General features: G+C 42.3%; 1 protein-coding gene across 2 annotated transcripts in view; it reads right to left on the reverse strand.

The window, feature by feature from the left end:
* Nucleotides 1–2,469, reverse strand: part of Cmpk1 (cytidine/uridine monophosphate kinase 1) — a 34,434-nt gene extending 31,965 nt beyond the window's left edge. Inside the window, exon 1 of one of the 2 annotated variants that reach the window (XM_004639155.2) lies at nt 2,208–2,455. In XM_004639155.2, coding sequence (XP_004639212.1) covers nt 2,208–2,375 — 168 coding nt within the window. In that variant the 5' untranslated portion in view covers nt 2,376–2,455. Of the gene's footprint in view, nt 1–2,207 lie in introns of both variants that reach the window. The other variant, XM_004639154.2, reaches the window with a different exon arrangement.
* Nucleotides 2,470–13,311: the final 10,842 nt, after the last annotated feature.

A 13,311-nucleotide genomic window follows, 5' to 3' on the forward strand; every position in this document is an offset into this window, starting at 1 on the left:
ATCAGTCAGAGCTGGGTGTGTGGTACATGCCTGTAACCCCGGCACTCAGGAGGCTGAAACATAAGGATCATATGAGTTCAAGCCCAGCCTCAACTACATAGGGAGACCATGTCTCAAAGCAAAACAGGAGAAAACAAAATAAATAAAATTTATTTAAAAGACCAGTCGTTTGGTTTTTTGAAACAGGATCTTGCTACTGTGTATGGTTTAGGCTCATCTTAAAGTATAGAGCCCAGGCTGGCTTTGAACTCAAAACCATCGTGCTTCAGCCTCTCCAATGCTGGGATTACAGGATGCACCACTACTAAATGCTAAAACAGGCATTTCCATTTTCTACTTTTTACACAGGACCTAAACAAAAAGTAAGTTCTCTGGGGTCAGAGAAACAATAATGACAGAGTCAGGATTCAAATACTTATGTTTGACTTTAAAATCTTTATTTGAGGGCCGGCCAAATAGTTCAGCGGATTAAACAGCCTGCAAGCAGGTGCAGGGGCCGGGGTTCAATCTCTGGGCCTGCAGTGCCCGACCAGCCCCGGGGGTGTGCTGAGATGGCAACTGAGACTGGGCATGGTGGCACAAGCCTGTAACGGATCACTGCTTGTGCGATCCAGTAGTGAGACCCTGAACACCCTGTAGACCCTTCCCTAAAATACAAAAAATAAAATAAAATAAAAAATAAAACCTTTATTCCTTCCCCTATCGTTTATTACATATATAAAACACAAACATGAAATCATCCACTTGTCACTTGTCTTTTAAAAAGGAAAACAATCGCTTTAATTAAAATGAGAAAGATGGTATGTATTTTGGGATGAATTGGTTCCTAAAAATGACTGATAATTATAAATACACTAGAAGAATACATAATTACTCTTAGAACTTCTTACACTTAAAATTCTACTTTTTTAAAATATTCTTTCAAGCATAAAATACTGGACAAGAGTTGGTTGAATGAACATAGAAGAAAAGTAAAATCCCAAAGTGAATACAGACCATACCCCGGAAAAGAGAAAATGATATTAGTTCTAATTCTAAGCCAATCCTCCCCTTCTTTTCAGTACCATTGAACCCAGGGCCACCGAGCTACATCCCCAGGCATTTGTTTATTTTTTTGAGACAGGGATGTCTAAATCGCTAAATTGCCCAGTCTGGGCTCAAATTTGTGATCCTCTTGGCTGTGCATACAAGTCTTCTGGGATTACAAGTATGCATCACACCAGGCCAGCGATAAAATCTACTCATCACCGGGTCTCACAGTGTTCTCCGGTTGTTCTACAGCACCACTGGCCATCTCTACAGTTTATAGGAACCTCGTTTTCCTCATCGTCCAAACTTTCCCCAGCCTGCTCATTAAGGCTTGCTCACAGCATCAATGCAGCTAGCCATGTACCGGTCACCCTATACAGAAGACCGTTAAGTGAACTAAACTGGTAAACTTATCACACCTTACAAAAAAAAAAAGAGAAAAGTGAAAAGAGAAAAGAAAGGAAGAAAAATATTAACAGGATTTAAAGTTAAGAGGTGTTGGATACTCTCAACCTGGGTGCAATGCCTCTTTTTTTTTTTTTTTTTTTTTTTTTTTTTTTTTTTTAACAAGGGTCGCCATTGGCTCAGAAAGGATGTGACAGCTTAAGGACAAAGCATGAGTTGGCAGCGGTGCCAAAGGGTGAAGCTGGTCACCACCCACCGCTGTTCATCACACCACTCGGGAGAGCCTTTCGCTGGCCCGGCCCCGAGCGCTCTGAAAGTCACACCCTGTCCCTAGGGGAAGCTTTCCTAGGTACAAACGGGTCAGCTGCGGGCCCCAAGTTTAGGCTGTACGGGGAGAAAAACCGTGTCTCAAGCAGCTGTACACGACGTCAAGCCGAAATCTGGGCCCCTCTGCCCTCACGCCACCGGCTGCACCAATCTCCACGAGCCGGGCCCCGAGGCTGGCGTCCCGGTCCCCTCTCCCAGCCACTCGTTGGTCGCATCTGGGTCCCAAAACTATTCGAAAAAGGTGGTGCAGGAACAAAGCAGCCCTTAGCGGTCCCCCGCGGAGGTGGCTTTGGGCTCCGCGCCCCGACACGCAGCGCGCCGTCGCCCCTCGGCTCCGCCACGCGGGCGGCGCGGTGGCCGCCGGGACGCGTAGTCTGCGGCGGAGGTGGGGGCGCGGACCGGCCGCGCTGAGAGCAGCCCAGCAGCCTGTCGCCACCCGGCCTCACCTCCACGATGCGGGCGCACTGGGTCCCCTTGCCGGCTCCGGGACCGCCGAGGACGAACACGACCAGCGGCTTCATGGGGCGAGGAACGCAGCGGCGCAGCCGGCAGGTCAGCAGCGGGAAGCTCGGGCCCACGACGTGCAGCAGCCGGCAGTGGCAGCGGCTCAGCATACACCGCGTCTCTGACAGCGGCGGGGAAAGGGGCGGGCCGAGCGGGCGCCGGGCCCCGCCGCCCAGCCGCCGGCGACCGCCGCGGCCGGAAGGGGCGGAGCCTCCGCTGCGTGTACGTCTGCGCCCGCTTCCGGGTGCTCTCGTCGGGTGGGCTCGGTTCCAGCCTCCTGATCCGCGTCAGCCGTGGAAGAGGCGGCCTTCGGCGTCAGGCCAGGGACGCTTAGTCCAGGGCCGCCGTGGACGCGGAGCCGGCGAGAGGCTGGCACGCGACGCCCAGCAGCGCCAAATCCGTTGTCTGTGTCGGCCGGATTTTCCATTCCGGGAGAGTCCGCACGTATAGGCATAGACCAAGGAAGAACCAGGAGCATGATTTGGTTAAGGTGGTCACCTCTTCAGTGGTGACATTTCAGCCAAGACGTAAGGCTGGGAGAAAGCCAAACCAGGAAAAGACTGCTTGGAGTATCCCACAAGGGAGGGAAGCGCGGAAGGCCAGTGAGACCTTGGCTGTGCGAAGTGGGAGGGCGCAGGGTGCTGCTTTCAGTTCCTACCTCCTTCTTTTCCATGTGTACTTTTGCCTTCCAAGCATTGGAAGGAACAATGACATTGCAGATTCTCACAGCTGGAGAAGTCTTATTATTGATAGTCCTTCATTGTTTTTGTTAAGCCTTCTCATAGCTGTGTCTTACTGCTGTAGGTGATGTAGTTACTGTTAAGTAACTTTTTTTTTTTTTTTTTTTAAGACAAGGTCTTGCTGTATAGCTTAGGCTGGCCTAGGGCTTGCAGCAATCCCCCAGCCTCAGCCCCCCAACTGCTAGGATTATAGGCATGCACCACCATGGCCAGCAGTAAACTCATTTTGTAGATGAAACTTGAAGCCAAAAGTTGTCTGGCCAGTAAGGTTCAAGAGCTATATATCTAAGTCTGTGTCTCATTTTGTATCGCTGTAGCCACATATCCCCTTATGTAAACAGCAGAGTGCACTGAGTTAAAAAGAATACTGTATACAGTTCATAAATCCACACTCCATGTTATCAATAAAAACAAAGAAAGTACTTTGCCGAAGATATTGCCACACTTTAATACACATATCAGGACTGAGAAGGAATGATTTTCAGGAGGCTTCTGACCCAAAGTAGGGAGGCTTACTTTGAAGTCTATATTTCTTCTAATAATTTACTCTGACCATAAGAAACGCCTGAGTCTTTGAACTTCATTTGTGGAGGGTTTTGAGTTTTTGAGGATATTTTTAAACTGGGAAATGGAGAGAGGGGTGAAATGAAAGTCTTTGGTATAAGAGGCTGTAAAGCCCACCAAATAGCTCAGCGGATTAAAGCGCCTGCAAGCAGGCACAGGAGCCGGGGGTTCTGGGATTGCAGGCTTGGTAACAGCGGATCACTAGGAGTCCAATCTAGTAGTGAGACCCTCAACACCGTGTAGACCCTTCCCTAAAATCAAAACAAAACAAAAACATGTTGTAGCTTAATTTAACCTCAACACAAGACTTTAAACCCTGCAGTTGGACAGCACCTGCCTGGAAAGTGAGAGGTTGTGAGTTTGATTCCTGGTACCAGAATGAATAAATAAACCCTCCAGCTGCTTGGGAGAGGAGCTAAGACAAAGGAACTGGAAAAAAACAACTGGTTGAGCTAGAACAAAGGCAACTGGAAACAAGGAGAACTGGTTGTATTAGGAAAGGGTGGCACTAAGAGATTAGTGAAACATCTTATTAGAAGACTTAGTTATATTTGCTTATTTGACTCTTAATGGTAAATTCAGAGTAGTTTATTTTGTGTGCATCCAGTTTTTGTTTTGAATTAAATTACAGTTTCAGAAATATATAAGCCATTTATTATCCTACTATCCTGGGCTATTGACATTTAATTTTCTGCTTGTCCACTTGTTGCAGTCTAAGTCCTCTAATCATACTCTGTAACCAATATAAAGATTTACTATGCATGTAATAAATTTGAGTGTCTCAAACTAAAAAAATAGTGAACTTTACCACATATAAAGAATGTTAATGGGGCCAGGGAGATGGCTCAGTGGAATAAGCGCTTCCCTGGAAAACGCAAGGGCCTGAGTTCAATCCCTGTGTTCCACCAAAAAAAAGAATGTTAAATGTGTAACTTGAGTTTTCTTATTTTTAAACTGCTTTTTTTCTCTTCAAATAAAATTCTAGATATACTTGGAGGGTTTTCTTTTTAATTGTCTATAAGTTATTAAGTGAAAATATTGTTTTTAGAGTACTAGACCCAGATATTGGCTTCATCATTTACCCTTTGAGGTCCTCACAACTTACAGATTTTAGTCTGATTTCTTTCCACTAGAAATATCTTATCAGAATTTGTAAATTTATTCCCTATTATTGTAAGTTGGCCTAACAGAAGACAAATCAGATCATTTCATTTATTTTATAAAGGATTATAAAAACAGACTTTTTAAAGATTATTTTATACATATTATATGAAGAAACATATTTTTATTAAATGTTTCAATCAACCAAATAATTTTAAAGTTACTATGTTAATTATATCTTTCAGGAAAAATAATTGTAGCAGCTGATATGTAAATGATTTAAAACTATTTTAGTAATTTAAATAAATGTACTTGATTTGTTAAAAAAAAAAAAAGGAAAGTGTGGCAGAGATATAAAAAGTGACATCAAAGAAAATGTGTCCTCCTTGGGGGCTGGTGAGATGCTCAGTGGTCTAAAGCACCTACTTAGAACAAGCTTAGCAAAGCACAGGGACCATGGTTCAATCCCCCAGCACCACATGCCTGCCAGCCCCGCCCCCTGGTGGGCTGAGCTGGCCACACACACACACACACACACACATAAATAAATAAATAAAATTAAAAAAAATGTGTCCTCCTTTATGCATATTCTCTTACATGACTTTTCTATATTCTGGCAATTAAACCTGAAAGATCTTAAGGATTTGGGGTCTGTAGGAAAGGGTCTGGGAAGCTATTGGCATGCCATTTGGAAAGTCTTAGGCTAAAGGCAAAGAGACAGTTTTTGTTGTCTCTGTAGTAGGCGACCAGACTAATGTGCTACTTAGGAGTTTGTACCCAAAATTTCTTTGTGTATCTACTTAACAGCAAAACAATGATTTTCTTGTGTCTCCCCATATAACTCTGACCATAGTAGGTTACTGCTTAATGTTTTGTGCCTTGCTTATCTCCTGCCAACTGTGCAACTAAGGAAAATAGTAGTATAGAGAGATACAAAAGATAAACCTCAGATACCCATCTTTGCTAAGGATTTCCCCCGTAGTAACTGCTTTTTCGTTGCTGGGACAAATACCCGACACCCAAAATGAAGGAAGAGAAGATTCATTTACTCACTGAATGGAGGTTTCAGTCCATACTCGGCTGGCTCCAAGGCAGAGTGACACGTGCTAGAGAGCAGCCTTGCATGGCGGAAGCCAAGAGCAGATGGGGAATGGAGACTGTCAATTTTTAAAATCCAGGCCAAAAGGCTGCTACAGCAACACTTCTGTTGTGTTTCAGTCAACCAGGCAAAGAATCCAGACTAAGAGAGAAGGTACATAAGCCCTACTTCTTAGTAACAGTAAGTGTAGTGTCCAGAGCTAATTTGGTTTGGTTTTTTGAGACAGGGTCATGTGTAATTCATGTTGGCCTTAAATTCACTGTTTAGCCAAGGCTGCCCTTAAATTCATAGTGATCCTCCTGCCTTGGCCTCCCAAATGCTGGGATTAAGAATATGTACTACCTGGAGCCATGCTTTAAAGCTACCACAAGGTCTAGAACCGTTTAGCAGGACTTTAGGATTAGTAAACTGGGCTGGGGTTTATGGAGCTTAGAGAAAATCTGTTGCTTAGAAAACTCTTGTGTGATACAAAAAGATTTGGAGGACCTCTCTTCTCTTATGTGCCTCCCTGGAAACCCCAGCCAGATACAGAAGAGCACTCAAGAAATAAACCAGAGGTCAGAGTCCCCAAGCAGCTTTCCTTTTTTCCTGTGATATTAGACTTTAAATCTAGGGTCTGTCATGAATTCTAGGCACATGTTCTATCACTCAGCTATATTCCCAACCATCTCCCACTTTTGTTTTTGTTTTTTGTTTTTTTTCCTGTGGTACCAGGGATGGAATTTGGGACCTTGCACTTGCCAGGCAGGTGCTTATGCCACTGAGCTATGTCCCCAGATCAATAAGAATTTTTTTTAAATTTTATGTATTTGATATAGGGTCTCACTATGCAGCTCAGACTTGGCGATCCTGTTTACAGCTTCCGAAGTGCTGGAATTACAGGGGCATGCTACCACGCCCAGTCTCAACTGCCATCTCAGTGTGCCCCAGGGGACAGGCCCTGGGGATCGAAAACCCAGCCCCTGTGTCTGCCTAAGCAGGCACTTTAATTCTCTGAGCTATTTACCACAGTGTTAATCTTTTAAAGTATATCCATTTTTCTTTTTCTTCTTTTTTTTGGTAGGACCCGGGATTGAACGTAGGCACTTGTACTTGCCAGAGAAACGCTTATTCTACTCAGTCATTTCCCCGGCCCCTCCATTTTTCTATAAATGACTCAAATGTATCCTTCCTTACAGCACCATAGTATACTCTATTGTGTGTAAATCTCATATTTTCTTTATCCATTCATCTGTTGATAGACATATGCACTTCTAAAATTTGTGCTGCTAGAAGCATGAGTATGCAAGTATCACTTAATTATGTCTTTAATGCTTACAAGAAGATTCCTAGAATGGGAATAGCTGGGTTGAATTGAATTTCTATTTTTAGGTTTTTTTGAGGACCCTCAATTTGCATAGTGGCTGTACTAGTTTACTAGCTTTTTCCTTAAAGCTATAACAGCATTTGTTCTTATTTGATTTCTTGATAGTATATATTTTTTCTGGAATAAGATGTAATCTCAGTGTTGTTCTAATTTGTATTTCTCTATGGCCAGAGATACTGAACAATTTTTCATGTTATTGGCTATTTATATTCTTCTGAGAAAAGTGTCTATTCATTTCAGTTGCCCATATTTTAATTGGGTCTTTTATTTTTGATGGTCTAATTATTTTGAGTTCTTTATATATTCTAATTTCTCTCTGAGAGTAGCTTGAGAAAAATTTGTTCCCACTGTGTAGGTTGTCTCATCACTCTGTTGGCAGTTTCCTTTGCTGTACAATAGTTTTTTTAATTTGAAGCCAAGCATGCTGATAGACATCTGGAATCCCAGTATTTGGAAAGTGTCGGGGGGAAATCACTGGAAATTTGAAGCCAGCTTGAGCTACAGAGTGAATTCAGGTTCAGCCTAAACTATATAGCAAGACCTTGTCTCAAAAAAGAATTGTTCTCAATTTTATATAATCCTATTTATTGTGTGACCCATGTGGTAGATGAGTACTCTCCTGTGCCAGGCCTAAGCTGCGCCAGGTGAGGGATGGACATTCATGGAGAATGGGACCGCTTTTCTGGTTTTGCCAAAAAAAAAAAAAAAAAAACATTAACTCTTGATATTATTTCTTATGTAATTATGATTCTTTTCAAAATATTATTGCCTATTTCAAGGATTTTACAGTTTTCTTTTTGTGAGACAGGCTAGCCTCAAACTCACAACCATCCTTCTGCCTCAGCCTCCTGAGTGCTGGGATTATAGCTGTGTGTCACCATGCCTGGCTGTAATTTTCATTATAGAGGTGTTTCACTTCCTTTGTTAGGTTAATGTGTCATTAATGATCTTTTATTTCTTTTATTTTTTGTATTTTAGGGGTCTACAGGATGTTCAGGGTCTCACTACGTGATCAGACTTGTAGTGATCCTCCTGTTTACAGCCTCCCAAGAGCTGGGATTACAGGCTCGAGCCATTGCTAGTCTCAATTGCCATCTCAGCATGCCCCGGGGGCGGGGCCGGCTCGGCAGGCCCGGGGATTGAACCCCAGCCCCTGCACCCACTTGTAGGTGCTTTAATCTGTCATCAATGATTTTATGCTTGTATTTAGATGTCCACCCCTGTAAACCCTGATGTACTCATAGGTGGGGCTTTTTGGAGGTGGCTGGATCTAGGGTGTGTCAGTATGTATTGAGGATGTGCAGTAGCTGGATTAGCCTACTGGTTGGTTTGACATAGTTCTGGGTATAGATAATGGGAATGCATATCCTGAGTGTGGGTGGGACCATCCAGTAGATATGTATTCTGGATGAAATAAAAAGCAGAAGGGAGGCTTGCTGTTTGCTGCTTTGCTGCCTCCTGCCTGCCTGCCATGCCATGTTTCTCCTCTTACATGCCTTTCTGCAAAGGTGCCCTCCCTTGGAGCCAACCAACTATGGGCTGAAACCTTTATAAACTGTGAGCTACAATAAATCTTACTTTAACTTGTGGATGTTGGGTATTTTGTCCCAGCAACCAAAGAGCAACTAACACAAAGCACTTTTTCTTCTTCTTTTTTTTTTTTTTTTGTAGCTGACTCAGTCCACTCTGGAGGCAGGGCTGGTGCGGCCGTGGTGCTAGGGGACTGACCCTCGGTCTGCACTTTGCCTAAGCTTGCCCAAGCAGGTACTTTAGACCTGAGCTATCTCACTGGCCCCACAAATAGCTTTTTATCTGATTTAGATAATTTTCCTATACATTGGTCTGTTGCTATTTTGTGGCTTGACTTTTGCGGACTGTTTTGAGGGTTTTCAAAAAATATTTATCTAATTTATTTCTCATGGATTTTTTGCTATATCATGAGATTTTGCAGTACCATACAATAAATGTATTTTGTTAAAATTATGTGGGTTTACAAATTTAGAAAATGGTTAAAAACATTGGTTAAGAACATTAAAAGTGTGGGTAAGGTTTATAAGAGTATGGGAAGGGTTTATAAAGCCTTAAAATATAAATGAATACTAAAATAAATATAACATTGCTACTTTGCTGATTTACACTTAGCGCAGGGTGTCTGGAATGTAACCACTGTGGTAAGTGAGGGAGCACTGTACATATTTTCTTCAGAATTTTATCAGGAACAAGTATTAGAGTTTGTTGAAAGCTTTTTTCTGTGTCTATTGAGAGGATCATGTGATTTTTGTCCTTGCATCTATTTACTCAATGTATTGCATTTATTGATTTGTATATGTTAGATCATCCATATTATTTGTATATGGTAAAACATCCTTGCATCCCTAGGATAAATCATGCTTGGTCATGATTTTTGATCTTTTTAATGATTTGTTGCATATCTTATTGAGGATCTCTGCATCTATGTCATTACAGAGATCAACCTATAGTTTTTCTTTTCAGGTGAGTCATTTCTTTTTCTTTTTCTTTTTGAGACAAGGTCTCACTATGTAGTGCAGGCTGGCCTTTAACTCATTATGTAGCTTATGCTGGCTGAGAACTCATGGTAAACCTCCTGCCTTAGCCTCCCGAGTACTGGGATTACAGAAATGCCCCACTGTGTCCAGCTCTGTTGTCTTGAAAGGGCTTGGGTGGCTCCACCCCTATGGAACTGCCAGTGATTGTGGCTCCCATGACTTCTCTCTTAGACCTGCTCTGTTCTCTCCTTGTAATTTCCCTCAGACAATCCACATTTCTGGATTCTCCAAACTTCTGGGATCTCCACTGCATCTTTGGCTTCACACTTACTGCTTCACAATCAAGAATGATTGAAAATGTTTGGAGTTTGGCCAGAAAGAAAGCTCCAGTAAAGTTGTGGCCTGCAAAGATCTAACAGAGGAGAAACTGGTCGTTGAAAGACTAGCAAGAAAAGGCCAAGTATTTCAGAAGAAGACAACGGAAACGATGACATGAGGACATCACAAAAACCAACAGAACTCAAGCCTTTGAAGCCTGAGAGTTGTAAGGGTGAAAGACTTTGCTTTGAGAAGAAATCCCAGAGTACCATGTGCCAAAATGGCAGAAGCTTACAGAAGTTGTTCCTTGGGATTTGTTTCATAGGCACTCAATACAGCCAAGAGGGAAGGAAGCCTGGATACTGCTACAGCTGGTGGCAGACCTTGGCATCATCCATGTGGCCCTGGTTTTAGGTGCATAGTCAGGGGATCAAGAGTTATAGAATTAAAAAAAAGAGTTATAGAATTATGGGGTGCAGGAGTTATGAGGTCAGGAAGGCTTTCACACAGATTTCCAAAGAAGGCCTGGAAGACCAGCCAGAGTGCCCCTGAGAGAGTATATGAAGTTGTGTGAAACTGAAGGTGCAGTGGATTTCCCAGAAGTTTGGAGAATCCAGGAATTTGGATTGTTTGAAGAAAGCTACAAGAGAGCAGTGCAGGTCCAAGAGAAGCCATGAGAGCTACAACTACCTGCAGTGCTATAGGGACAAAGCCACCCAAGGCCTTTGGAGCTCATATCTTACCACAGATTCACATGGATGCTCACATGGACTTATGTTTGCCCTGCTAGATTTTAGACTTGCTGTAGTCCTCTTCCTTTATATCCCCATTTTGTAACTTTTGGATTAGAAATGTCTATCTTATACCTTTGAATGTTGGGAGCGTTTAACTTTCTTTTCGTTTGTACAGGGGCTCACAGCTAAGTTTGCCTTACATCTCAGGAGATTGGAGACTTAGACTTTTAAGCAGTGCTGAAACTTTTAGGACTGGCAGCTTTTGGAGATGGACTAAATGTCATTTTCTTTGTTCTTAAACTTGTATTTATTTGGTACAGGGTCTTGCTATGTAGCTTGGATTTATAGTGACCCTCTGTCTCAGCCTCCCCAGTGCTGGGACTACAGGCTTGCACCACACCTTGTTTCAGTTGTCTGCACCGCACGCCCAGGGTCCTGGGGCCTGCATGACATGTGGTACTGGGGATTGAACCCCAGTCTTTGCGTTTACCAGGCAGGCGCTTAGACTGCTGAGCTATCTCCCCAGCCCCATAAATGTCATTTTCATAAAGAGACGTGCATGAGTCTTTGGGGAGGCCAAGGGTGGAATGTTATGGTTTGTATCTAGATGTTTCGCCAAAGCCTCATGTAGTCATTGGGTTTTTACAGAAGTGACTAAATTTAGAGTTTGTGATTGATTCATGATTCAATGGTAAGATTAAGGGTGCTGGGATTAAGGTAGATGAGTGCTAGATCAGTCCACTGACTGAATTTGTACCACCCTAATCCCAGTAGACTGGATACAATAAAAGGGACAAAAAGAGGCCGTCTCATTATCTCTTCTTACTTTCTGCTACCATGAACTGTTGTCCTCCCCGCCCCATCATGTGTCACCCTGCCTTGGAACCAATCAATTATGGCCTGAAACTTCTACAAACTGTGAGTTAAATAAATCTTTCCCCATTTAACTTTGGATGATAGTTATTTGGTCTCAGCAACGAAAAAACAATAACTAAGATACAAAATATGGTGGCACAGGCCTATAATCTCAGCATTTGGGAGACTAAGACAGGTGGATAACTACTATTTCAAGGGCAGTATAAGGTACATAGTGAGTTCAAGGCCAGCCTAAACTCCATACTGAGACCCTGTCTCAAAAAAAAAAAAAAAGGTGCCTTTTAGAGATAGACCATCTACTCCCATAATGCCACTCCATTTGATCTAGCTATATTCTACTCATTTTTCAGGATTCAGCTGTTTCCTAGAAGTTTTTCTAGAAGTTTTTCTGAATTCTGAAGATTAGGTTAGGTACATCTCCTTTGTGCTTTATCCTCCCCTTCGAATCCTTTTTTGTCATGCAACATTATGTTGTATTGGCTATCTGTACACTAAATTTTGAGCTCTTTGTAGGGATTGTGGTTTTTTGGGGTTTTTTTTGGGGGGGGGGATTGTGTTTGATTACTCTTTGCACAGCACTCAACCAAATGCATGATGATGTTATTACTATAGCATTATTCACTCTCTTAAGTATGTAGGCAGCATGCCCATATTCAGGCCTTCATAATCATCAGGTATATTACGGTCTTTTTCTGTAGCAATCCTTACTTATTGTGTAAATTGATGCTTAGTGGAGTTTCTAAAATGACCATTGTTTACACTCACATTTGGCTAGTTATTGCTGTAAGATTCTGAAAGCGTTAGTTAGAGGAAACATAGTCTTTAAAAATCTGATGTGCCATATCAGGTACTATGTTTACCCTCCTGGCAGTATAGCGACTGTCAGATGAGTTTAGTGAGTTCCATCCTGTAGAGCTAAAGGCCAACCAGTAAAAGGAGATCTTTCAGAATCTTTGCTCATAAAACTGTGTAAGTTTAGGTTGGTTGGTATAACTCCTTTTTTTTGTCTGCAAAATCAGGATGGTGGAACTCAGTTCAGTAAATACTTGTAGAACAGTTACTAATGTGTGATAAATATATAAAAGGAATTTTTCACAAATTGACAGCTTTCCCCATTAAGTATGTTTTTCCTGAAAAACAAAGCCGTAGTTGTGTTTAAAAGGCAGTAACACAGGACCCAGGTGTGGCTATAATCCAAGCACTCTAGGAGGCTAATGCAGGAGGATCCCAAACCCCAGCCTGGGAAATTGAGCAATTTGGCCAGACCCTGTCTCAAAATTTAAAGAAATAAAGATCTGGGGATGTAGCTTAGTGTAAAGGCTCTGAGTTTCATCCCTAGTACCACACACACATATGAAGTAGTACAACTTCACACAGAAATGTAAATTGAGAAAGGGAAAGTTGGGTGTTTGGTGAAACTTAGTAAATAAGTTACAGAACAAGGAAGAAGAATAATTGGTTCCAGCTTCCCTGTTCCTGTTGATAACAATAGCTCTTTAATCTTCTCAGCCAGCTTGCTAGCCAGCTCCACCAGGGTTTACAACACTGAATATTTACTTGATTGAATCATAAAGACCGTATTACATAGACAGCTACTGAAAGAAACTAAGGAAAAAACAATGTGTCAGTTTCTTAGTCCATTTAATTTGCTATAATAAAGTATAGAGTGGATTTTGTTTTACTCAGAACTGGGGATTGAATTCAGGTCTTCATATTCCTACCCTTTTAAAAAATTTTTTAC

This window comes from Octodon degus, unplaced genomic scaffold, assembly GCF_000260255.1.
Source record: "Octodon degus isolate 3935 unplaced genomic scaffold, OctDeg1.0 scaffold00107, whole genome shotgun sequence".
Taxonomy (NCBI): Eukaryota; Metazoa; Chordata; class Mammalia; order Rodentia; family Octodontidae; genus Octodon; species Octodon degus.